The sequence below is a fragment of the Neopelma chrysocephalum genome, unplaced genomic scaffold, assembly GCF_003984885.1.
Source record: "Neopelma chrysocephalum unplaced genomic scaffold, ASM398488v2 Primary Assembly neopelma1_96814, whole genome shotgun sequence".
Taxonomy (NCBI): domain Eukaryota; kingdom Metazoa; phylum Chordata; class Aves; order Passeriformes; family Pipridae; genus Neopelma; species Neopelma chrysocephalum.
In genome coordinates, this window is record NW_020925458.1 from 1,763,295 (window position 1) to 1,791,216 (window position 27,922).

Below are 27,922 nucleotides of genomic sequence, written 5' to 3' on the forward strand. Positions count from 1 at the left end.
GTTCCTGTCACTATGTGACAGATATGACTGGGCATGGCACATGCAAACATTTTGATTAATACACTGGCATTAGAATAAACACCCTGTAATGAAGAATGAGCATCTTCAAAACAAAAGCATGCATTTATCAAGGAAAAAAGCAAAGCTAACAGTAAAAAATAAAGGCAATAAAGGTGACTAACCCTTAACTTCTTGATGATCTTTGGCACATTCTATGTAGCCCATTTAAATCCATTTTTGGATTTCCATTATACTGGCCTGCTTAGAGCCAGTATTTTTTCCCTCACAAATTTGATAACTTTCACTGATACCTACTGTGTAATGATGAATTTCTGTCACTTTTTATTGTGGAGTCTTGCAATGGATTAACAATACTCATCTAAGTTCAAACTTCGGGAGAAAAAAAATAAAATCAAATTTGGCTAGGATGGAGTAATAAATAGTGACCCCATTATCTCCTAGAACTGCTGTCTAGGCCATTATTTTGCTTAGCCTTCTTCCTTTAACACTACCTTTTGATCCAGCACCATAGCCAGCAATATGTCACGAACACACAGATATTGATTCCTAATTCACAGTGCATATAATTAGGGTATTTCCTAATTTTCTAGGATTTGTAGGTAAAACTGTTGTATGGGCTATTAAAACTGCTCTCTTGTGGAAGTGTCTTTCATAGGTTTAAAAGGTGAGTTAAAAGGCACAGACGGAGACATACAAATACCAAAACAAGATGGTTTAATTGTTTTACTTTCTTGGAAGAAAGAGTAAAAATAGATGACAGAGATCAAAATGAAACAGATCTTCTTCAAAATTAAAGCTGGTGGACTTCAGAACTTGGAGGAAACATAGCAGATGATCTATTATTCAAAGCAAAACAAATAACTGGAGTGCTTATGTTCTATGAGTAGCACATAATACAGCCGCAATTGGTGAAGGATTGTAAGACAGGCAAAAATGTGAAGTAGTCTTGAGTTGTGTTTTGTGAGCTCACAGAACATGTGTAGCACCACAGGCTGAGTTGAGGCACACCTTCCTAGACAATACCACTGCCTTAAATCTTGAACAGCTGAAGTGTAGACCAAGCTATTATAACCAAACAAGCCATTATAACACATTTTATTCCACTGCACATTAAAACACATCACATTTGAAATGTTACAGATTGTATGTTGCTAACATGCAAATGACAGAACCAATTACAGAAGTGACTGAATGCAGAAGTGAATGCACTCTCAGAAATCAAACTTACACAGCCACAGAAACTGTGCAATTAACTTTTACACTGAGAACCTTTCGTTTCTTTATATATTTACCTGTCTTATTGTAAAAATATTCTAATTTTAGTCAAGTAGTCTTCAAAATCATACTTGGGGCATTATCTCTAGCTGGACTTTAATTTTTAAGTCAATAATTTGTCAGTACCGACTTAGGCTTAATTTTTGAGCATTTGTTTTTCATTCCACAATTAGACTACTGCTAGAAGAATTTCCATCCAAGACACAAAATCATCTGTTTTTAAACAAGATTTGTAATACAGAAAGATGCATTTTTGCAAGTGTGATATCAGAACATTAAAATATACTAAAACTATATTCTTAGTATATACCATGCTAAAGTAAAGGCATGCAAAATCCCTCAGTTTTTCAGTACTTGTAAGGCCACTTGGATCTACTCGTTACAAAATCACACATTAATAATTTTGCTTGCTGTTAGCCTAAGTTAATATTCATCTTAGCAGTGAAACTCTGATTTCATGTAAACAAATTATCCTGAGTTTCAGAATGTCAAACAAGCATGAAAAAGATTCAGGAAATAACTAAATAATTTGTTTTCTCTTTTTGAGAAACTATCTCTGCTCATACTTTTAACACAGTTTCCCCTAAAACACACAGTTAGCAAGTGACGTGTTTACTTCTGAACCTGCTTCTGATAAAAGCTGTTTATTCCAGAATTTGAAGCAGAGATGGTGAGTTTACTGCCTAAAGAACAGCTAATAAAAAGTGTCATATTTTTAAAAGAAATTGAATGTTCCTGACTTCAAATTGAGCTGTACATCTTGAAATGTATTTGAAAATTATGACCATATTTATAAAAATTTATAACTACCAATTAACTTATCTTTATTGATGATGCTGAATTTAGTCAGTACCAGACATTTTTACTACAGGTGAAAGTTATTTTCAGATTCTGAACAGACAACGGAAATTCAATATTTCATTATAAAGAAGAAAAATATACTACAGCAACAATGGATATTTTGAAGAGATACATATAATATGAAAACCATTTCTCTAGAAAGTACCGATTTAAAAAATGAATTAAATTTTGATTGTATAAAAGCTCATAATTTTCTCAAATTTTTCGTTATTAATTTATGTCCAAATCCAGTGTCATAATCACATTTCAGATATGCAACTTTAATGAAACTTTAACATCTTCTTATTTTTCTCTGAAGAATTTTGCCTGAGATCTGATTTTCTCCAGATCTTCAAAAGTGACAGGTCCTTTTGGCAATTCTAACAAAGTACTCTGCGTGTCAAGTATGTTCTCTGCTTCACCTTAAAAAAACCAAAACAAACAAAACCAAAAAAGTTGAGTAAATTTTGTCAATCTTACAGTGAGAAAGCAAAGGAAGGAAAAAAAATTAAGAAACTGATTTAGCTATTCTTGTTTGGACCAGAATAACAACATAGCAGATCACAGCTATATATTTTGCAAACAACAAGATGTCAATATAACAGTAAGGTTATCTCTAAGGAATTGTGGACAGGTGGGATAATTAGGAGTCTGAGACAGATATGTACATAAAGGCATACGTAAGCTTTAACAAGTAAATCTCTACAGTATTGTAGGTGTGCCATATTTGGGCACAACTTTTCTTCTTGTCTCAGGCCTTGGCTAAAAGATGTCACGGTAAAGCCAGAAAGTGGGCAGAAGCATTGGTCAAAGCACACTGCTCACAAAAAGATTTGCCAAGACAGTTACCTAAACATGCAGTCTTAACAGCATAGTAGGGAAAAGCTGTAGGGCGCAGAACACTCTCAGTAAGGCTGGAATGAAAACATCTAGGACAGAGAATCCAAAAAACAAAGACACAGATGGAACATCACACATAAGTTGTGGTGATCTGATTGTATGTAAGAAATTATGAAGATTAAGCAAGGAATACATTTGTTTTGACTGATGCCTATTTGGTACAATGCCAACAATCTTGTTTACCTATGGCTTAACTCCTTGCTTGATGATCCTTGCAGCAGTGATTTGAAACTGTATTTATGTTCAATAAGCCTGACTGAATATTGCAATGCAGTCAAGATTGTGGCCATTCTTTAAAACAGGTCTGAATGCCAAAATCTTCCAACTGCCGTTTTGATAGTACTACAGTGGGACCTCTGCACATCTGTAATATCCAACACCGGTTACCACTCCCAGTAACTCATAATAACACAATGTCAGTCAGTTGCATATAGAATCTGATTATGAAACAGCAAGAGACCTTAGGTGACAGAGAGATGTAGATAGGCAAATCTCTATGCCTGCCACTCACATCCACTAGAACACATTGCCCAGCCACCATCCTTCTCGCATGGCTCAGGATACGAGGACAGAGCTATCTAAATCTTGGAAAAGGTAGCCAGAGTTCCACTGCTTAGTGAAGTTCTGTTCGGTTGGAGGCTGGCTATATAATCTCTCCCCTCCTCTAATCATTTGTCTGAAAAACACCAGCAGTTTGTGGCTGGACTGGGGGGAAAAACAAAACAGCAAGGCCAAAAACACAGATAGCAGGTCCATGACTAATTTTGTTGTGTCCTCAGACATCAGAAAAGATAGTGCATCTAGGCGCTGTTCTGCAACCCTGCCATCCTGCAAAGATTCTGGTATATGACTGTGGCACACTTAGGGCCTTTCCACAGCACAAACAGAACTCAAAACAAGTGTTTCCCCCTATGTCCTCAGGTTTTGGGCTTTAATTAGCCCAAGCTGTAAAGCAGGAAAAAATATCCCTTTGATTTCAACGTGGAAGAATACTCAAGTCATGAGATAATGTTTGGACACGTAGGCTAGAGACAGAAGAAAAAATTAACTGTAAGGAATATCAGAGACAAAATGCCTGGTAAAAGAGAAACAAAGAAACCTTCCAGGGGTATAAAATGATTCCAAAGGATGAAGGACAGCAGATACAGACCTATGTGATCAAGGTGGTTCAAATACAAAGTTCACTGTGCAGCACAGAAAAAAACTGCAGATTAGCTTAGGAGAGGGAATTGGCTGAGGCTGAAGACAGGCATACTGTGGAGGAAAGACACCAGGTAAAGGAGGAACAATAAAGAGAATACATTAATTATTACACCAGAAGGATGAAGTATGGCATACACAAAAAGAACAGACGGACAAGCAGAGAAATGGTTTAGAAGGTACAGGAGTGGACAAAGGGATCAGCTGAGTCAGGATTATGGCTGTAGGTCAATTCTGTCATAAAACCTTCTCTTCAACTACATAATTTTAATCTTAAAGTACAAATGAACTCCCGATTTCCAAACCAGATTCATTTAGGCTAGTTGACTTCCTTTTATTCTACTATTGATATTGGTAATTAGTTTAATTTCCTTCTCTTACTTTCCTTTATTCTATCTTGTAAGTAGGATCTGTAGATCCAAATCTCTCTTGTCTCTTTACAAGGCTAAATAAACCAATCACTTTGTTTTCTCTTGCAAGGTAGCTTGGCATGCCATAATAATTTCAGCTCTTCCCTATAATTTCAGATTCTTTTTATAGAAGTGATCCAAATTACATGTAAATTTCCACAGAAGGTATTTTCCTGCATCAATACCATCTCATCTGTGCTCTATTTGTACTAAGGTTGTGGAATATCCATGCCTGGAGGTATTAAAAGCCTTCCAGACATTTTCCTGGGCAATTGGATGTAGATGATCCTCCTTGAGCACGGGGGTCGGACCAGACAACCTCCAGAGGTCCCTTCCAACCTCAACCATGCTAGGAAATAGGAAACCTCACTTGATGTTTCTAGACTTTGCTCAACTCTCAATTTCATAACACTACTGATTTATACTCATTCTATGATCTTTTAAGGCATTCAAGTTTTTTAATAATTTTCTTTTCTTTCATTTCCAGCTGGTAAGCACTGATGGTAGAAATCCCTATTAGTTTCTAGCTTCGTGCTGACCTTATCAAATGGAATCCTATTTTATTGTCTCATTTCTTCAGGCCATTCAGTTCTTCTTGTACTACAGTTTATTTCTTCTCTGTTGATGAAACTAATCGAGTTTGTCACCCACACAGTTGATTAGTATAATGTACTCATAATTTCAACTACAAAACAAAAGTAGATCCAGACCAAATCTTGAGGAATATTGTTAGTAACCCTGCTAAAGCCTAACCTTCCTTTTTAAACACAAACCTTTGATATCTTGATATCTAATTTCCATGTCCTTCACATAACTTAATCTTCATGTGATACCACACCAAATGCTTTCATGAGTTTATAGTAGATCTACCATAGTTCTTTTGGAAAAAAAAAAAAATCTTCCTGGAAAAGACATAGTTAGTTCGGCATACTTAATTTTAGCTTATTCTCCATTTGGCTCCATAGCTTTTCTCCAAAACCTTTTCACAAGCCTTGCATACTGCTGAAGTTCCCCTAATGGATCTGAAGTGATGAGGATGACTTTTCCTATTTGGAAAGCAATAGGATCCAACATTGCCCCTCTTCAACCTATATAGGACCACATGGTGCATTGTAAACACATTACATACAAATCCTAAATTCCAAGTGCTCCTTCTGCACTGAGTGTGCTACTCTCCTTTTCAACACTGATTTCCAAGAACCAACCAATGTTTCCTCCCTGTGCTTAGCTGCCTCTTCATATTAAAATCCAAAGAAATTTATTTAGTGGGGTTGAGGAAATGTTCACAGATATACGTTCCTGCATTACCTAAATATATTTGCACCTGTATGAAGAAGGAACTACCACAGACTTTGTCTAATTAACTGACCATTATTTTCAATGAAACATACAGAGTTAGGAAACCTAGCTGTTAGATCTGAAGGCTGAAGACCAAGAGCTGAAATGGATTTTTATTTGTTTTTAGTATACTTGTGCCAGTAACAGACAAGAAAATCAAGTTAACTAAGATGATTTGTGAAGGTGACAAACCACGGGTCAGTACTGTCTTCACTTATAATGAACACTCACTGAGCATGTCTCCTTCACTAGGAATCAGAGTAACTAAATCAGTGGCAACTATGAGGCAAGATCCCACTTTCTGGGACTCACCTTTCTTAATCTTGGCAGAACATTGCAAAAAGATGATCAGCTGATAACTGTGTTCGGTCATTAAAGTGTAAGGACATGATTCCTGTCTGTATCCCTTTATCTATTCTTATCATCCTTAACCCTTGCCAAAACAGCAGCATCAGAGTGGAATACAGAAGGAAATCACTAGACCTGTCATTTCTCCCAATTATGCAATACTTACTTCAGCTGTATTTATAGCCTTAGAATTCAAATTTTTTGAAACGACAGGAGAAAACAGTCTTAACTGAAGGGAAAGGCTGTAAAAGTAGAGTGAGTACTCTTTACTGGGAAAATATCTGATTTTAACAGAAAAGAGAAAAAAATGAGAGATAAGAGTTTTGTCAAAAAAAAATGTATTATAAGTTTTCTCCCAGTAATTTCAAAAACACTTAGCAGGTTATCCGAAGCTTGGTTCTATGTGTGAACAGGACACACTTACATACCTTTGACCCTTTGCAACAGTGTCCCATAGCCCATATCACAATTATAGGCAAATACAAAGCCTAATGGAACTATTGGCATTAAAATTGCTGGGTTCTTCTTTTTCATTGCTCTGTGTTTAAGAAAAAAAAAGAAAAATATTATTTAGGATATTCAGCATATCAGCACTGTTAGTGTAGGTTTACCTTGACTATCTAGGACTTTTGTATCCTCCTATAATCTCTAATCAAAGAACAAGTCTTAATTTCCTCAGAAGCATTTGTCTTCTTGGTTGCCTTCTTGGTCAACCCAAGGACATTTAAAAAAATGCTTAAAGTGAGTTTTGAATATACCTAACAAAAATGGGATTATCTAACTCATGTAGCTTGCATGTGCACATGCATATATCCAGCCACATCTAATATGTAACAGTGTAGATAACTGTGCTCAGTTCCAACTGCATCTGAGTCAAAAGAGAATGCATAATGCATAAGGTGCATTTAATCTGTACTATATACACAAAACCATAAATATTTCCTACATTCCCTCTAATTATGTTACATCACAAGCAAAACCTGTTACCAAACAAAAGTAAGGTAAGGCACATTCTTCCCTATGCAATACAGCTTTACTAGCCAGGTGTTTTTTTTTTCCCTTGGGTCAGTTGATTCAAATTTAAATAAGTAGACTTCAGAATATGTCCACTTGTTCTCTGCATTAAAAAACATAGATAGAAAATTTGTTGCTCATTAATACTACATTAAATCAGTACACACAAGAAAATAGCATGGCTTTTAAACAATCTCTCCTCTTCCATGCACAACTTTTACTTTTCACTGAACTTTTGCTACTTCAGATGTATCATTTTATTGTCAGCTCACATCTCTGCTTTTAAATAAGTCTTCAGTACAGACATAACCACAACACATCCAGAAGCAGACAGAATTCAGAGTCCCTTTGTCATGTGATCAACTTCTGAGCAATTACTGGATAAAAATAACTACTTCTTGGAATGCAAAAGGAAAATCCAGCAATATAGAAATACACATGTAATATATTTATATTTTCTGTTAGGAAATAAACTTCTTACCCAGTTGTTAAAACTACAGCAGAAAGTCCAAAAAATATCCCAAAATATTTGAGAAATTCTCGTGTCGAAGCAATCTGCATGGCTATTTGTCTCTCTCTCATCAGGTTCTGCAGCACCAGTTGCCTTTCCAGCTAAAGATGGGAGAGAGGTTAAATGAAATTGTCATCCATCTGTTTTAAAGACTGAGTCAATCTCTCACCTTTAAATCCAAAACACTAACTGAGATGGCAGTCATTCATTGCTTTTGATTGCGAATGGTCTTCTTCAGTAACAACTCAGCATAGTTTATACCAAGAAATCAATTAGCAAATGCTTTAATGCAGAATCTCTCTAATGCTGCTTCTTAAAGTTAAAAAAAAAGCAAAATACCAGTCTGATGTTTTAAGAGCTCCACAAGTCTCAGCAGTACTCCCTAGATTAAGGTTCTCTGACCTTTGCATTTACATGGTGATCCATACCGTACCATGTAGTTGCTTTCCAATTCATTCTAATTCACTTTAGAGTCACTCTTGACACCTCTTTGCTCTTTGAGGATTTCTCTTCCTCATGATGCACTATAAGGCATAATAACTCTTTTGCAACACCACAGTTTACAGATATAGAAAAAACACAGTGAAGATTCCAGATCTTTTAAAGATACTGGAATACATATCAGAAGTCCGTGAGAAAATACTTCTGTAACTAAAACTAAAAACAATAATGGAAAGAGTACAATCTAGACAGTATATTCACACATTAAAATAGAACTTTCTACGGTACACCAGAATAAAAAAGGAGATTATTAGATTTTTTTTTTTCAATTACATGCCCCATCTAAACATACCAATACATTTCCACTAAGTGAAGGTAAATTCAGAATTTCTTAAAAGTTCCTCTTGACTGTACAGAACACCAAAAAGAACAATAGTATTTCCTTCTTAGAGTGATGGAAAAACAAGAACTGTGACAAAAATAAAGAGTCTTAAACCAGAGTAGAGAAGTTAGTTAACACAATAAGAAATCTCTTCTTCACAGTAATATTTATAATGCATCTTTTGGGAAAAAAAACAGAGTATCTGGATTGCTATGTCTAGCCTACCTAACCAAGTTGCATGAAAAGTCCAACAAGGCACAGGAAACAGAATACCAGCTGCCTAAAAAAGTGTATTCTAGGGAAGAAAGAACAAAGAACGAGTTCAGAAAGTTCTCTTCTAATGAATCTGTAAAAGTAATTAAATATGTTCTTTTTTCCTGCTTTCTAATTCAAGAATAATTTAAAGGATTTGTAATTACTTAAGGTTTCCACCCATTTATTCATCTCCATTACTATTGATTTAGCCCAAACACAACAATATCTGTTAAATTGTTACTAATTATTTCTTCAGACTATGTTGGTCTTGCTATCTTATTTACCAGTTCATTCAGTACCTAGATAGGTAGAATTAATTTTTGAGACAGCATAATGAAAAAAGGACATATCTAATTACATATAATTGTACACAGTAGGAAAAACAACATTCACTGTAGTCTCACAGTACTGTTTCATCTGTTTCTCTTTCCTCAAGACTTACATTGCAATTGTTGTTCTCACAAAAAATATCAACTGGCTTTATCTTTCTGATAGCCATAATTTTCAGACAGTCTTTTTTTTTCATAAGAAGTAATTATATAATGGCTAACAGGACACTTAATAAAATATCAAAATAATTAGATTTTATTTTGTCACCTACAAGACACTTGGAAATTCTAAAATAAACAAGCACACTGCCCATTAATTAGACCCATTTTGTTTCCCAATATCCTGAGCCTGGTAAATTGCTGAGGGCTGACATGATAAGATAAAATAATGACATGTAATATCAATTTAATGACTCTATTTTCCTCTTCAGTGTGATTATAGGTGTAGTTTGCACACGTGTGAAAAGTATTAAGGGATCCTTTGTTTGCCTGTCAGGACAGATAAGGAGCCTAGGCTTCCAAGATGCAAAATGAGCTTCAATTTCAAGAAGCACATGGTAAGGAAGTGGGACAAGGGTATGCTGATGAAATATGGCTCTTGCTGAAAGAAAACAATGGAGAAGAAGAAAAACAGACAGTTTAATATGCACAGGGCTGAGAAAAATGTAAGTACGGTATAAAAAGAAGGCTGTAAGTTTAAACTTAAGAGTAAACAGAAGGATCCTAACATGATTTCTCTAAAAACAAAACACACACACACATACACACAAAACAAACAAACAAACCAAAAACAAAACAAAAAAACCCAAAAAGCCCCTTAAAAAGTTATACTTGGAACAGCTCTTTAAAACCCAAGTGCTGAAAGAAAAAGATAAGTCACAGACAGTAAAGTAAAACAGACACTAAGGTCTAACAAACACCTTTCTGTAGAGACTGTCATATCAAATTTCAGAAGCCCAAGTCTACTTTCATGTATATCTACAAATAGTTTATATAAACAACCTAGTATAAATGAAAACAACTTGTTTTGTATATTAAAGACAGCAGCTACATAACATGATCAAACATTTTTTCATATTCTTTTCTAACCAGATCTTTTTTCTTTCACTTGAGAGAAACAACCCTCAACTTTCTCCATCCAAAAACAAGTGGTGGGATGAAATGCATAGAAAAGGGCTCATAATTCCTTTCCTCTGAGCAAACTTCTTCCATGTGGATGTAAAATCTTATCTAGATGACATAAACTACTGTATTTAAATTAATTAAAAAAAAAAGATGTGTTGAAGGGAAGTTTTAGACTCATGAATCTTGGAGATGAGCATTCTGTGTGCACATGCAGAAATGTGGCATAGCCAAGAAACAAAGACTTCAGAGGAGTACTGATGCACAGAAGGCAGTAAAAAGTAGATCTAGTGACATTTAGCTGAAAGAATAATTTAATTCTTGCTATTACTGAAGTTTCATGATGTTACGATGAAGAGTTTACAAGATCTATTTTTTCCATAAACTTGTAACAATACACAAACATGCTCCAAAATCTCTCTGAATCTATGCAACCCTATTTCAAACCCAGGACTACCTCTCTCAAAGGCCAGAAATTCCCTTTGTTCTGTTCTCCTTTATTCTGAAAAAATCTTCATGCATGTTTTCCATTTCCAAGATCAGTTTTGTCACTTGGCATAGTTTCACCTTGCAAAACAAAAGACTATAGTGCTGTAGCTGTTAGGATTGACACGGGACTCTGCATAACCAAGAGGCTTAATCTTAGTGTTCCAAGGCAATGCCACACTGACTTCACTGCATTTCAAACTCTCCTTAAGGGAAAGGAAAAACTGAGCAACAGTTATGGCCAAAGTTGTCCTGTTACATACTGCTTCATCAGGCAATTTAAACTTCCTGGAATAACTGCAGGAAAACCAGTTTGGAGAAACCTGAGCTCTTTTCAGGGAGCACTGTAGTCACTGTGCTGCACAGCAGGAAACACCCCTCTGGCATACTCTGACAGAGGAGACAAAAGGCAGGGCACCTGCCTACTCTGTGCCATCAAAGACTGCTTTAGCATATCCAGACCTGACATCTGATCACCTAAATAGGTTTATGAGCAATTACCATAAAAGTGTATATGCATTTAGATGAAATTTGGATGCTCTAAGTGTCAAAATTAAGCACCTACATGGGCACTCAGGCAACTCCTCTGTATCTCAGTCTTTCAAAAATTTAAAAAATTCAGGGGCAATATCCTCGTGCTTATTCATTTAACATGCCAATCTTAAGTGAAGCATCTTGAGCTTGGATAGTTTTGAATGATCAAGATACCCTGAATGCTGACCTTTCACTGGCAAAAAACTGTCAGTAGATCTTAAGGCAAAACTATTGCATTAAGATTACAGTAATCTTAAGAAAGTTAGGATTTGAAAACATATCTAATATAAGGAAAGACTCAGGAGTCCACCACAAAAGATGATTTTAAATTAGATGAAAGAAAACCAAATCATGTTTGACTGCAGTTCAAATCAATATCCCATCTTCAGCTGTTAATTTCTTAGTAATTGTGTTTTATTTTCCTCCACATGTGTCCTATTGAAAATGCTAGTCACACTGGGATAGTGAAAGACTTTTGATCTATTAACATGCAGATTTTATGATAAAGGCCAAGTCTTACTCCCTTAGGACTTACTTTACAATGATGTTTAAGATTACTTCTTTTCCCATTTTGGCAGAGCAGAAGTAAGAATTAAAAAGTATTAATTTTAACTGCAAACCATAACATCACACATAGAACTTTATAGGTAATAAGACAAAAAAAAGTATATCGTTCAGACTTAGCAGAGGTGTGCTATAGTTTATTTAGAATAATCTTACTGATGGGAAAAGTTGATTATTGAGGAAACAAGCCAGAGGCGCACATCATACATATGAAAAACAGTTCACCATCCAAGTGCCATGTTTTAGGGAATAAATTTTATTTCATTTCAAATACATAAACCTCCCATCTATACAGCCATAAAAACTTCAGTAGGGATGATTTACATGACTATGCTTGTATAAAAACTATAGATAAAGGGTCTGAAGTGCAGATTTACCATAGGAGGAAGAGATGCTGTAGCTTTCCTACCCAGGTTGCTGTGCATAGCACAAGAGAAACGAAACTGCGATGTGAATGCATGGGTACACATCCAAGCATGCTTTTCTATTACTGTTAAGAAATCATGTCCTATAACAATCAGACCATGTTTCAGAGACACAGTTAATATAATAATATAAAAAAAGAATTTACATAGAATTCTGGGAGTTCAATTCCATAACAAACAGATTTTAAGCGACAGTAGCAACTTATAAATTGGTAAAAAATATTGACTGCATAATTTTAAAATTTAAGTTTAGTATTTCAAAATGGTTATTAGTAGTAAGTAACATTTTATATTTTATAACACTCTCAGGAGGACTCAATTAGAAATAACTTTCCCATTTTTCTTTAAATACAGCTAGTAGTTTCTCAACACTGTGTGAGACACTGTAAGGCTGAGAAAACTGGGATTTGAAGTCTGCCACATACAAACTCATACAGTAAAAGGAAATCAATGTTACAAAATGAATCATGACAGATGAAGAGAAGTGAGGCGGAGAGGGAAAAGGTCAGTTACTGTGAAATTGATAACGCTAATAAACTAGTCGGTGGTAACCATCCTTATCATTTCTATTCTTCAGACTGCTACAATGATGTCAAACCACATAAAAGAGCATTTATACCATCATTTCATTGATTAAAATCCAGTGGGAGAAAATTCTCATCTGAAATAATTTAATCAACTTTGACAACTTGAATAAAAAATCCAGTCCTCTCTGGACTACAAACCACATCTTCACTGGTAGATAGACTAGAAATTTCTCATACTTTAGACTCTTACCTTTTTTTCTCTCTTTCTTCTTCCTTTCTATTTCATGTTCAGATGCTGTAGGTGGGAATGCTACTTTGGTTTTGTACCCCCAAATGAGATACAAGGTGGTGTAAAAAGGCTCCATAGAAATGGAAAGTAGAGCCAGTGCAAAATGCTCTTTTCTTCATTGTCCCTTGTATTAAACACAATTTTTTTGGTGTATTTTGTGCAAGTTGAGATGTATCTAGGGGGACAAAGACATAGTAACCAGTCCTTGTCAATTTGCAACCCTATATATTCAATGGCTCTCCTGGGAGAAATGCCCTTTCATCCAATCTGTTAAAAACAGTGGGTAGGACAAACCTTACCTTGAGATCAGTCATGCCAGTAACCTATACAGAGAATGGTATTTCATGACACCATCGTTAAGATATAATTATACTGACAGCCTGACAAACAGGTAATCAGACAGGAAAGGAATTATCTACCTTATAAGGAATGATCAGCTAAACACCATCACTGCTTAAGGTCTGAAACTCAGTATCTAAACCTAGGAAAAGCGAAACTTGAAGAAACTGTTGGAATACCCTTACATTCATGTTAAAGGAGTCTCTAGTTTTGCCACAGGCTAACACATCTGTTATAGGGTATGGCTAACTGTGCCTATAATACAAGGTTATTTTCACTTACAGTTTTTCAGTGGTCAGAGATTCTGAAAGTGTTCTTTAAACAACTACTAACTTCTAACTTCCGAGCACTCAGAGCTGCAATGAAAAATACGGCTTAAGTTTTCAAAAAATGTGAAAATCACACATACAAAAATCTGCAAATCACTTACAAAACACATGAAAGTTGGTGTGCAGGTAGTAGAGTTACATAACTGCACAAACCCCTTGCAGCAGCAATGCACCTGGCATTTCATAGTCAGACAAGAGATTAAAGGCTTATGTGATCCATCCTGGGTGTCATCCTTCCTAATCAATTGGCAAAACCAGAAGCTGCTGCAAATGGTTGTTTGTCAAAAACAAATGGAAAACAGAATAGTGATACCTATGTTTGCACCTCCATTGTAAGCCACCATAGTGCAATTCAGAGATGATAACCTGTAATAATTTTGTAGTGTCTGCTTGGTTCTATGACCAGCATGCACACAGATGTGTCAGGAAATGGGCCTCTAGATCAAACAGTTAAAATAAATAAGACTTAAATGTTTTACTCTGCTGTTTCAAAGCTTGTTTGCAAATATTTTTCCCATCAAGTACACAGAGCAATTAAGATTATTAGCACTGCAAGAAACTACACTCCTTAAAAAGAAAACTAATTTTTTAAAGCTTCCCTGCAAAGACAGATTGAAAATTATTTACAAGCAAATGCTATCATAAAAAGAAAGGAGTCTCACAGTATTAGCTACAAGCCAGAATGTAAACTGTACTGAAAAAAAGTCACACAGAATCAGAATCATAGAATATTCTGAGTTGGAAGGGACCACAAAGATCAAGTCCAGCTCCTCAGTAAATGGCCCATATGGGGATCGAACCTGTGACCTTCGTGTTTATCAGCATCATACCCTTTATATTCCTGTTGTCAATAACTTACTGAAATTACATGCCATATGAAAAGAAAATAATATCAAAAGCACCTATCAAAATCCATGTGCCATTTTGAGGTGTGAAGAGGAGAGATTCGATCCAATGGACAAAAGCATGAAAGTAACATTTCTTGGCAGTAACCAAGCATTCCTGTGATTCTGCTGTATAGCGTTTAAGCAATGACCACGCAGCAGAGTGAAGAAGGGTGTCCACCCCCTACATTTAATAAAGTTATCTACAAGAGTAAGCAAAGTTTTAAGGTACTGTTAACAGTGTTCAGAATTCTCAAGAGTTTTATACAAGTTCTATAAAGACAAACCAAAGTCATTGGACAGCAGTTACGTAAAAAACAGGTATCCATGCTGTAGAAATAGTAAAATAGATCAAGAAGTGTAAGGCAAAGAGTTAACATTACAATGTCAAGTAATTTCAAAATCTGACTAATAAGGGAATAAGAACTATTCAACTTGTTATTTCCATCCCCCACTAATGCCTCTAGGCATGTTCCTTGTATGCCTCATATGCCTCACAAACCTGTTTTTTTTGAAAAACAAACAAACCAAAAAGGACTTCTAGCACTACATAAAAAATGAAAAGCACAAGAAATAACTGTAAAATTAGGCTGTGGAGTGAAAAGCTGTTATAATATCAATAAAATCTGCAAATACAATATTTCTTCCTCTCTGTTTCAGATTCTGACTTGCAAAATTACTGTGTCTCTCTTCACATCATTTTTATTATGGAATTTAAATAAGTATAAGTTTTCTTTACATATCCATTGTACCTCCTGGGTGTTTATGAGTTCTACTCAATACAGACCTTCGCCCCCTCCCCCCCCTTTTATTTTTTTTTAAAGTTAGCATTCAGGAAACAGTATTTCATAGAAAACAAGTAAAAGGCCAAATTTTACTTCAGTGGACTTCACAGAAGACTGAAATGGTAGGTTTGCTCTGCTAAGGAGGAAGGAATTATGGAAAATTCATAGTGTTACAGGAGTAATGCTATGAGATTCAGAAGACGTTCTCTCTTTGCAATCAATTAAATTCCCCCAACAAACTGAGACCAAACATGTCAGGCTAAGCTGAGGGTGCACCTCCAAACAAGACAAAAGTTGCAATTTGCATTCACAACCGTATGTACTAGTCACAGATATTCTCCAGCAAAAGGACTGCTACAATTGCACAAATCGAATTAATATTTGTCTCACTACTAGTGCAGCACCTAGTCTGTTTTGCATCTTCTGCTGGTAGTAATTGCATGTTAGAAATAGCTATTAAAAGCTGTTCTTTGTAAACCACTGTATTTATTTCTTTACAGTGATCAGGCAGAGTATACAATCTCTCAGCTAATACCAACCAAACTGTTTTTTTTACTGCAGGATAGATGGTTCTAATCTTCCTCAGTACAGATAGCATTCATCTTGTCCTGTTCCATTTGATGCAGAGAAACTAATAAGGATATAGAATTGTTACCAGAGAGCATTTATTTCCCGAATTAAGCCCAGATCACCTAAGGGACAAAACAATTTTTGTAATGCTTCAAGACAAATGCATTAGAGATGTCATAAGCGCTACTAGTATCTTGTCTATAGAAAACAAATCTAGCTGTTTCCCTGCCCACAGGGAAAAAGATGGTAGTAGTCAGGAAAGGCAAAGCTTGCTTACGTTTTACTTCACAAGAAAGAAAGGGAACAATTGTTTTCATTTCAATAGAACTTTTTAAAAAATCCTTTTGACTATATCTCAGTGAAAACTTTAGAAAGAAAAAGGTTAGGGACTTACAAAACCCTGCAGAAAATGACTCAGTGTCTGAGACATTAAGAAAAATTAAATTTTTCAGGCATCATCATGGAGGTGGTTGATCTTTTACTAAAAAAGATAAGGTGACAAATCTGTAAATGGAAAAAATGTTATCACACAAAATTTTCCTTAGGTACAGGAAGGACTCTATAAAAATCAGTCTATGCAGAAGACTGTGTCAGTACTTTCTTTTTTTGTCAATGAAAGTGAAAAACCATGAAAACAGTTTACTTGTTCAGAAACTCCTTGGCATATTAATATTAGCCATTCTTCCTGCCAAGAGTCAAAACATAGCATACATATGCCTTTCAAACACCACTTCATTTTAAGATCAACTGATAAACAATCAGTACTATTTTGACTGAGTAATGAGTTAATTGAATTTAATAAGAAAAAACAACAGAATTCCAAAATTGTATTTGCAAATATAATCATCTTCAAAAAAAAAGAGGTCATCTTCCCCTGCCCTTACTAATGGTTTCTTATACTCCCTTTTCCATTCCTAATTTTAGCTCATTACTCAAAAAGCATCCTAAGATAAAGGGCTGGGACAAGTGTAAGATACCAAGTCCCCAGCAAGAACAAATGATAAGCTTATGAGGTGCAAGGCCAGAAGTTGGAGTTGATGATCCTGATGGGTCCCTTCCAACTCAGCATATTCAATGATTCTATTAATTCCTTTTACCTGTTTAAGATGGAGTACTGAGATGGAGTCTAGCAGGTATCAAACGGAGAGTAATGTTTTTGTTTTTCAAAAGTTATTTTTTCATCTTGTCCAGTTTCCGTTAACATTTGCATTTATCTTTAAGCTGAATTACTAGAACAGAATGTGGCCCACTGTCTAGTTTCTCATAAAACTCCCACTGATTTATCTTCTAATGGCATCTTTACATTCTTAATATTAAGAATTCTTAATTCTTCTTAATACATTCATCTTTACATTCTTAATAATTATGCATATAAACCCCTTATCTCAAATACAAATTCTTTCCCAGTTCAAAACTAACTGAAAAGAGGAAGTCAGAGGAGATCATTGACCTGTCTGACAAATAAGTCAGGCTTTCTTCATCTCTCCCTCACGAAATTCTCAGTAGCTGCAGTACTAAAGGAATTTCAGCAAAGTGTTATGTATTAATATATCCTAAGGACAGTAGAATTCATTATTCAATTCAAATATCACAAAAAATAACTTAAGGAAGGTGTACATATTTGTATAAAAATTTTTATCTTCTTAAATATGCAGGTATAAATACTGCTTGTACTTTATCTATGCTAAATAAGTAATCTCATTTTTCACTTGAACAAATGCTTAAAAATGCTTCAGCTGTACTCTTTTACTCCTGTTACACGTTAGCACAGAAACTTCTGTTTCTTAAGGAGGAAGAACTTCAAACACCACTAAAAGGTTACCTAGATTATCAGACACTTTCTAATAAGAAACAAATGTAAAACTCCTGCTGAAAGGTTTAATATTATTTCTTACCGGGCATATATCAATGTTATGATCTTTCTGTAAATTTTCAAAGAGATATTGAGATGAAAAGCAAACAAAAATAACAAACAGCTGTGTAACTGAAGTTAAAACATCCATAACATTTGCTAGGTAAAAGTCTCACTGGTAACTTGATACATAATAGCATTCACATAGAAATCAGTGTTAATTTCTGAAAACAGGCATTTTCTGTATAAAAAAACCCCAAACACCTATCACATTTACTCGTGTGTTTGAGCTGGTTTTGAAGTTGTAAAGTTGGAAAAGAGATGTTGCTAAGGAAGAAACAATATTAAGCGCAAAACAAATCTAGAAGAGTCATTACATATTAGCCAGCGCTCAGTTAAATGGACCTGCATTCTGTCCAGGCACTTCAGCTCCTGTATTTGCATAGTCATGAGTATAAGGCTAGAAAGCAGATTCAGAGGTCCTTTAAAGTTAGCCTGGAAGTCAGAACGAAACAGACATTTATTTATCCCAGTCAAGACCACCAGGGACAGATTTCACTGCCTTTCTTAGTAACCTATATAATGACAGTTAAGCACTCAAAATCTCTTAATATTTATCCCAATTCTTGCTGACTTGTTTTTGCAATGGAAAGGAGCCAGTATCTCTAGAAAGATGCATGAGAAAAATGAGTGGGTTAAAAAACCATCACCAACATATACAAACTTAAAATTCACAACAGACATGTTTTTAGTGTCAGATAAATATGATATTTGCATCCTTTACTCATAGGTTTTAAAGCCTTTATTATTCTTCCTACCATCCTCTGAATTTCTCACAGTCTGCCTGCTCATTGAAAGAAGTATCAAAGTCTTTTTCCCAGTAAAGTCATCAGTAGTGCAAATTGAGTCATTTCATCCTCTGGTTAATAAACCCACAATTACATGTACCTTTTACAAGAATCTGTGCTGTTGACTCAGATTGTATATGAGTATATAAATATATATTAATACACATTAAAAATGCACTGATATTTATGGACAAGTATTTAAAGTCTTGTACAAGAAAATAGGTATTTTCTTAAGCTCTTCAAGTCTAATCACTTACATTCAGTCAATCTATTTAACTTTTCCTTCTAGGATATAATGCTCTGGACTGGTATTTAATCTATTACCTATTATGCACCATTGCCTATTACTTCAGGCATTATCCAATTCACCAAGGCATTCAGAATACTAAACCAAGCTTCTAATATAACTTTACAAAAACAACATTTCACTGAATTACAGACAGATTTTTTTTTAAAAAACACATGAGTGTCTGAATATAAACTGAAATGTTATAGTCCTTTTCCATCACTTATAATAGGTCTCACTTTATTTTTTACTGTTACTATTTCTTTAATTCAGAAAGAAATCCAAATATAATTTGATCATAGGATATAGTCAATTAATAAGCATGCTACAGGATACTTCTATACTTTCATTTCAGATTTAAGGACAAATTGCTGAACATGAAGAGAAAACTGCCTTGTTACTTTCATTTATTGCCATTCAATGCAAACCGCTTAAGGCAATACAATCCTGGCAGGAAAGGAATACAATCATGCTATGGTTTGCCTCTAACCAAGAACCGACAATGTAAAGGAAAGAAAATATATGATATTAAGTCGTATTTATCCACATTTTCAGTAAGTTTTTGATAGTTTTTTCCAGATACTGATACTTTTGTCACACATCTTTTGTAACATCAAATTACAGTCACATGAAATTCATGTTTATACATTAACATATATGATGAAATAACATTTCAAAGCATTTTGTTATGAAACTGAGAGCTTTAGAACCATTTGTGGAAATGGAAAATATTCAACTGCTGATTTGTGAATGCCTGTCTCATACCTTGTACATACAGTGTAAAATGCACACATATCTCCATAGGCAAGAGCTGGAGAACAGATAAAAGTGCACAACACTTTAAAGTCATGTTCGGAAGTAGAAATCTTGTGATTTATAATTTGAATTAATTAAATAAGATATTTTTTCTGCTAGAGCCAAATATGGTTTTGGCATTTCTGTGTTGTGTCAAAAGAATTTTTCTTACAGAAGAAACTGCTATTTTATTTTTCATTTCTGAAAAGGCAGACTATGCATTATTGCACTGAGTTTCCCTAGCTATGGTTTATACTATCTGCCCAGTTACTCAAAAATTTTTACTAATTGGGGAAAAATGCCTCTAGTTTGTATTTCCCTTATTAATTTGCACCACTGCCCAAATTTCAAAAGAAGCTGTTTAAACAAAGAAAGAAAGAAAAAGACCACTTAGGGGGGAAAAAAAAAAAAAGAGAAAGAAAGCAAGCATAAAAGTATCCATTTAGATACAGAACTGCAGAGGATCTTTCACACCTGTATCTGGCCCTCATTGGAATAGGATAATGTTTTCTCATGGCTCAAAATAAACCTAGATCATGTTTAGGACCCAAAAAGAAGGAAAAGATTTCAAAAACAAGGAAAAGTCGGCAAGTTTTCAAGGAAAAAAAAAAGTACTTGCACTGCATCGTCAAAAATAGAAAAAGAGCCCTTACTTTTTCAGCTTTACTTGATCTTGACTTTCCTTTTCACCAAGGAGTATAGAACCTTTTCCATGTCCACAAAGGGAGCGTACAGGGGACAAGTCTATAAAGTCTCAAAGACTAACTACTATGAAAGCAGATGTATGGCTTTTTCCTGATATTGGATCTCCTATCCAACATTACCTGGGGAGAAGAATGCACTTTAGAGTCTGACATAATAAAATAGGAAGAGAGTAGGATGGCAACAGAATGGGAATGAGACTATCCAGACATTCATATTGCATACAGGTTAAAATAAAACATTTTTATGATTGGTAAATACAAGATCTGTCAGAAGTATATTATTTTCCTAGCCTGTTTATTTTCTCAAAGGTTAAGTAACTCCCACCAAAGATTAATTTGGAGGAATATCTATGACTCCTGAAAGCAATTATGCTTTCCCACTGAGAAGATTATCCTTTTGTCTGATAAGGAATCCTCTTGCTGGGGAAAAAAAAATCAACCCAAAAGTCTAAAAAAAAAACCCTTGAAATCACTCAACTGCTATTCCAAAACAACAACAAAAAATCTTGTTGCCACAGAAAACAATAATATTCCCTAAGCACTAACTAGTCTCTTTTCTTTCCAGTACTTTCAGTGATTTTTAACTCCTCCTATACAGCTTGTTCGTAAAACTTACATTTTTCAAGAATTTCAGTCCTCCAGTCTTCCACTTCTATCAGTCTGATCTGACCCAGAAAGACTGGCAGAGCCAACCTGCTGTAATCTTAAAGCAAGACTTTTGCAACTAGTTTTGCTTAAATAGTGGTTATAGCTTTATACCAAAATTGCTGATTTTGCTTGACTTATGTATGTGCTAATGCTGGATACAATAATGCTAAGAAGTGTAGGAGAAACTTAATTGTGAATACAGCAATATATATTTCAAAACTTTCAAAATATACAGGAGATTGCACAATTCTTTTCAGGTAAATTATTCCCACATACAAGATTTTTGCTTTGGTTTTGCAATCCGACATGCAGGGCACACTGAGGCTTTAATTATCAATTCCCTTCCTTGTGACGTTACTTCTGCACCATTATCACTCACACATACCAGCCACTGTCAGTTAAAAGTTAGATCAGGTCATGCCTCGTTTCAACAGACACTGCTGCGTGTGTGGTGCTCAGCAGGAGTGCAGACATCAAGAAGTAACTCTTCATAATCCCTAGTCTGTGAAGAAACAGATGTGAGGAAATACTGCCTCATAGGATCTACAAAATACAGTGGGCTTCGTCTGCTTCCATGGGGGTCAGAGCATCATAAAATAATTTGGGTTGAACCTCAGCAGCTCCTGTTCAGACCAGGCTGCTGAGGGCTTTATCCTATCAGGTCTTGAAAACCTCCAAAGATAGAGGCTCCACTGGGCCTCTGCTCCACTGCTGGATCATCTTTGCAGGGGACAAGGCTTTTCCCTAGATTCAGGCTGAATTGCTCCCCCTATCCTGCTTCAATGTACACCCATTACCTCTTGGCTTCCTGGAATCAATCACTGTGAACACCCTGGCTCTGCTTTCTTGATAACCTACTCACAGTTGTTGGGGGGCTGCTTTGGATCCTGCACCCCAGAAGGCATCCTTCTCCAGACTAAGAACAGCTCACTTGGCCTCCTTTCAAGAAGTGCTCCAGTCCTTGACCATCTTGATGGTCTGCTCCAAAGGTGCTCTTTTTCATCTACATTTTTCTTGCACTGGGGGAGGAGAAGGGGGGGGGGGAAACTGGACGCAGTATTTAAATGCATTTAACAAAGCACGGAACAGAAGACAACAGTAATTTTCGCCAACCTACTGGAATCACTACTGCTTATAAAACCTACATTGGTCCTTTTGACTTTCTCTTCCATCGGGGCACAGTGCTGACTTACACTCTGGTTGCTATCCTCCAGTGTCCCCTTCAACGCTACAGAATTGCTCCCCAGTTGTCAGCTCCCAGTCCGTGTTGTTGCCAGAGACACTCAGCTGACACTTAGATCATGTCAGCTTTCCTAAACTACTTTATCCTCCTGAGCTGCCTCCAGTTCCCTGAATAAGACAAAATCTGCTCTCCCAGCGTCCAGCGGCTGCAACTGATCTTGCTATAACCAACTCTGCCTTTGATATTACATCCCTAAATCAGTTCTTCCCTATTTTTAAGTAACAAAATCTGCTGTGCATAGCCCTGGATGGCCCACCTAGTACCTACCCGTATCAAACAGTTATTGCTGACATTTTGCAGAAATATACTCAATTGCTTATGTCCTATTTATGGCACTTTCAGCAGATGTTAGGGAGCCTACAGTCTCATGAGAACCAGTCAGTAATCCAGAGGCTTTCTGCAGATGTTTAAAGGCTTCATATACTTTGTCACTCCAACCAGTGATCTGCTCCCACCACAGTGTCATGTTTTGTGGCTTCTTCTTTGACTTTAACCCACAAGCTACACCTTAACATCGTATGTATCCCTACTCCTTGTCTTTTCTGCCTGTCTTTCCTGAAGAGCTTGTATCTCTCCATTATGGATTTCCAGTTGCATGAGCTGTCCTACCACATCTGTCATTCCCATGATGTTGCAGTTTCATGACTAGACACAGCTCTTTTTTTCTTTCTGGTTTCTCAGGCTGTGTACATGTATGTCTGAGCACATACAGGCCTCCTGCCTCCAGAACCATCACCACTGCAGAAACTCCCAGCACATTGTCTCATAAAAGCTTTTGCAAGTACCAGGTCTAGACTTGTTTACTTAACATCTGCTACAACAGCAGAAAGCTCCTACTGTGCTGCTGTAGTAGGAAAATCTTTTTTTTAGGATGGTAGAATGCTTTTTTGGAGAAAACACAAAGGGTTTTAATTTTACGATTTTCTGGGTTTTGGGGCTTTTTTTCAAAAGCAGAGTAAAATTCTCTGTAATAGTTTAGAGAATTCCTTATGCTCTAAATTATTGGAGAAATAAGTTAATTGTTTAGAACTTGTTTGGTATCACATTTAGCAATTCAACAAAGCTAGGGATTAATCTTTTCCATGTGGCTTAGTCTCTGGATACACCATTCTTACTTTTTTGAGCTGACTTGCCCTATTTACTTCATTTCACTAGCCAGGCCGCTATACAACACACTTTTCTCTTCCATTCTCTGACCAAAATCAGTGTTTCTCTCTCTTCTCACTGTTTTTTTTTGTTGGCTTTTTTTTACAGTTTTCCCAGAAACATATCTAGGAGAAAACTTCAATAGCTCGACAACATCAAGAGAAGGACTTAATCCCTTAGGTATGAACGTTATATGTAAAACTACCATAAACAAATCGGTTAGATACTGCCTTCCCATTTTGGTCATCTCATGTTAGAAAAAAAAAAAAGAACTATAAACTAGTCATCAATTCAGATCTCATTATTAATGATGTTGCAAGCTAATATATGAAAGACTAAAAAGGTTAGTCATTCAAGGATTCAGTGTATCACCAATTATTTATGAGTTCCAATGAAAAACACCTTATAGGTAAAGATATAACAGGAAACAGTTATGAGATTTTAAATGTGTGCTGGTTTTGGCTGGGGTAGAGTTAACTTTCTTCACAGTGGCTGGAGTGGGGCTGTGTTTTGAATTCATGTTGAACACCAAGTTGATAATATAGATATGTTTCTGTTATTGCTGAGCAGTGCTTGCACAGAGCCAAGGCCTTTTCTGCTTTTCATACTGCCACACTGGCAAGGAAGTTGGGGGTGCATGGGAGGTTGGGAGAAGACACAGCTGGGACAGGTGACCCCAACTGACCAGAGGGATATTCCAAACCATATGACATCATGCTGAGTGCATAAAGTGGGGGGAAGAAGGAGGAAGAGGGGGATGTTTGGAATTTGATTCTAGGAATACATGATGCAAAACTTACTAACTTTGCACTAGAGAAGCTGCGTGTGACCCGGAGCAGAGACCTCCTCTAATCCATCCAGCTGCACTAGAAGTGCTTAGCAAGGCCATATATACTAGGCTTCAGCTGTAGATCTGATACATTAAGTGTTTGGAAAGAATTTTGCAAGCTACACTTTAAGGAGCAGGCTCGTGATAAAAATGAAGCCTCAACAAACTTCTACCATAAACAGTCTCCACTTGACACAGACTGGTATTTCATTCTGGAGCTATACCAAGACAATACAAACAACTGGCAAGTCCTTCCACATCAAGGTAAGCAGTTGAGTTTTTATTACTCTTCCAAAAACGCATTAAGGTACAATTTACAAGGCCACAATCCCTTCTTTTCAGAGTTATCCTAAGAAGGCTGTAAAGAAAAAAACTTATGCACACAACTTTTAAACATCTTTTAACATTTTCTTATTCTGAAGTAGTTGAGCTGGTTTGGCTGTCCAGCACACACCAGAGTGACTCTAAAGTGATTGAGCTTTAGCATGCACCAAGGTTTGGGATTTGGGGGTCTTTATCAACTTCTGTCATGATATTGCCTTCCTATTTTTGCAAGTCTCCTTCCAACCTACAGTCCTCCACAGGGCTTAAGTCAATCACTAAACAGCTCTGTATCTTCTCTCTATTCAGAGGAGAGCATACACCTACTTTTTTTTTTACTTTAAAAAAAAAAGAATTCTGTCATGGAAACGGATAGCACAAAAATCATGTTCCAAGCACTTTTTAGTAATTTTATGACTCTTCCTCATCTAAAAGGAGCAGGAGAAGCCTTCACAGGTAACCAACACCTGCTGTGTTTTGTTCCAGGTCAACCCAAAGACTTACTAGTCCATTTCTGAGCAGTGTCATACTAGGAGAAACAATCTTGATGACTTCTTGACCCACATGAATTGGCTTTAGTGTAGCAATTGTAACCTATTCCTTCAACATTTTAATCATGGGCACTCTGAAAGAACACTCAGAAGTCATATATATCTGTATCTATCTCTATATATCGAGTTTTAAATTCTGTAGCTGAACCCTAACATCCAAAATGACAGTGTTTGAATTCCTGAGTAGTTGACAGGAAGTGTGAAATTTTGCTCCTTCCCTAGAAAAGCAAGATGTGTGGTGAATAACAGACAAGGTGAAAAGACCTGTCCTCTTTAAACAAGCTCTAGTTTATTTCATGAGCTCTGTGGGTGCTCTTAACACAAACGCAGAAATTTCACATAGTTCTTTTGTTGATATACTGTGTTCTGTACTTTCTATTCTGGTTAGACTTTTATTACTTACCATTTTTAAAACAATCCAAATGTATACCTCGAGAAAGCTATTTCAATAACTATTTACTAAGAAAGCCATTTTAAGATGTAAAAGGTAACCTGAAAAAAGCTACATATTTGAAGCTGGCAACTAGGAATGCAGGAATGTTTATGGCTAATTCTTCTTTCCTCAGTATGGATTAGAACTCTTTAAATATAACCTTAAAAAAGTGACATTCCTTGACCAACAGGGTGTTTTCTTAATAGGAAACTGACTGACTTCACACACTGTGATGCTTGCTAAAGACCTTGTTGTGCTGAGACCAGTTGAAGTTTGCTTAGTGCATAATACAAGTATGTTGTCTTCAAATAATATAAAAATACTAAGCCAACATTTTATACTCTATATGTAGTGCTACAATAATAAGAAGCAAAATCATGGTAGAAGGTCACAGCACAGTGTAGATTAAAATTTAGTCATGCCCTTGCCTGCACTGCATCTTTTACACCTGACATAACTGGGCACATTATGCACTTTTAAAAGATGGGGGGTTTCTAACATTGCAGGTATTTCTGCAAATACAGTAGGAATAAGATATGATCAGGTGTTTGTAGTGTTAGAAAGAAATGTACTATGTTGACTATAACTATTGTCCAAAAGAAGAAATACAACACAGCAACTTGCAAAAATTTTATATGCAATTGTGAAAGGGCTTTTTTGTAATTGCCCTCAAAGTTTATTTTTTATAAATGCCTGAGCATTTGGGTTAGAACTAGAGCTATTAGGCATCTGGGGCCAAGCTAAAGACTGCCATTCAAAGTCTGCAGCAGCCTACAAATGCTAGCCTGAATCCAAGCTGTTTCCTCAGCTCCGTCTTCCTTTATGCACAACAGAGAAGCAGATCGCTGTAAGTTCATTATCAATTTGTCAAACTGAAAACCTTCCTGTCGTCTGCATTTCCAAAAACTCTGAGGACGGGAGAAGCACTTCTGTGCACGGGGGAAAAAATAAAAAGGCTTGTACACAAATTTGTGGTTGCATCTGAGAAACATATAACCCAGCACAGAAAGAAAATGATGTCTACAAACCTTGCAAAAAGTTGCTTTTCTTTAAACAGTGAAGAGCTATCCAGTATTTTATTATATAATCTTTCCTCACGCTATCTTTCTTCTTCTTCTTAGACATTTCCAGGCCCACCTCCAGAGTTCAGTTTACATGTGATCCTACAAAACCTACCATCTGCATGCTGCTTTGAAAACTAGAATATGACATCTAGCGGCAATTCAATAAATTGGAAGTTCATCCATCACCAAAGGGACAAACTCGAGCTAAATCCTTCAGACTGCATTCCAGCATTTACTATATAAATGTTACAAATAATTTACAAATCACAAGATACCTATGAACGAATCAGAAAGCTATAACTAGTCAGTGCAACTTTCTGAACCTTGGTCGAATAGGTCTTCCTTCTTCTCTGCTGCTATTTTATTAATTTATGACAGGGAATAAAACATCCCCTATGCCCCATTTAGCGTGAGGCTTCTAGAACAAGAAATAGCTCCAGTTAGCCAACTGAACCGAAAGAAAGAGCTCTTTGAAAGATTTTTTTTCATAGTGGAAGAGTTGAAACATGTATTTTAAGAGTATAGTATCTATGGTTTGTGACCACATTGTTACTGATTCACTTTAACATCTACATGTTGCTTAAAACTGAGTAGCCCAGCTGTGCTTCAGCGTAAGCACAATTTCAGTGTAAGTGTACTTTTCAAAGTAGGTTTCCAAAACTGTGTTTTTAGGATGTGGTTACCATAAGGATAGTTTCCACTTCTACAACTTATTAACACAGACTGCTGAGGAAGTTGTTGGATCCGGAGAACAGGCGCTTTACACACCTGAACCTGCTGCATTAGGTAAGTACACTGGGACCGGGGGAGCACGTAACTGGAGCACCCTGAACCCTGGCAGGAAAGCCAAGCTCAGCCGTCGAAGCTGCAAGCCCGGCTCCGCGCAAGCAGTGAGCCGCGGTGACCTTCCTGACCTTTCCCCGCACCGCCGCCGGCCTCTCTGTTACCTGCAGCCGCATAAACTCCTGCTGCTCTTTCAGCCTGTCGTTCATGGCCTTCGACAAAATGAATCCCATGGTGCCCTGGAGCGGAGCAGACACCGCACAGGTGACGGCAGTGTATCGGGAAAGGCGAGGGAGGCGGG

At 36.3% G+C, this 27,922-nt stretch overlaps 1 protein-coding gene across 2 annotated transcripts; it reads right to left on the reverse strand.

Annotated features, from left to right (window-relative positions):
* Positions 1–716: 716 nt before the first annotated feature.
* On the reverse strand, positions 717–27,922 carry PLGRKT (plasminogen receptor with a C-terminal lysine). 2 transcript variants are annotated; one of them, XM_027709622.1, is made up of 5 exons: positions 27,786–27,922; positions 7,828–7,958; positions 6,761–6,870; positions 2,986–3,065; positions 2,445–2,558 (listed from the first exon to the last, which is right to left on the reverse strand). In XM_027709622.1, the coding sequence occupies exons 1-4, from the start codon at positions 27,852–27,854 to the stop codon at positions 2,986–2,988; spliced, it is 390 nt and encodes a 129-aa protein (XP_027565423.1). In that variant the 5' UTR covers positions 27,855–27,922; the 3' UTR covers positions 2,445–2,558. The 2 variants fall into 2 exon arrangements, with proteins under 2 accessions (XP_027565422.1, XP_027565423.1); XM_027709621.1 differs by lacking the exon at positions 2,986–3,065 and having other exon boundaries at positions 717–2,558.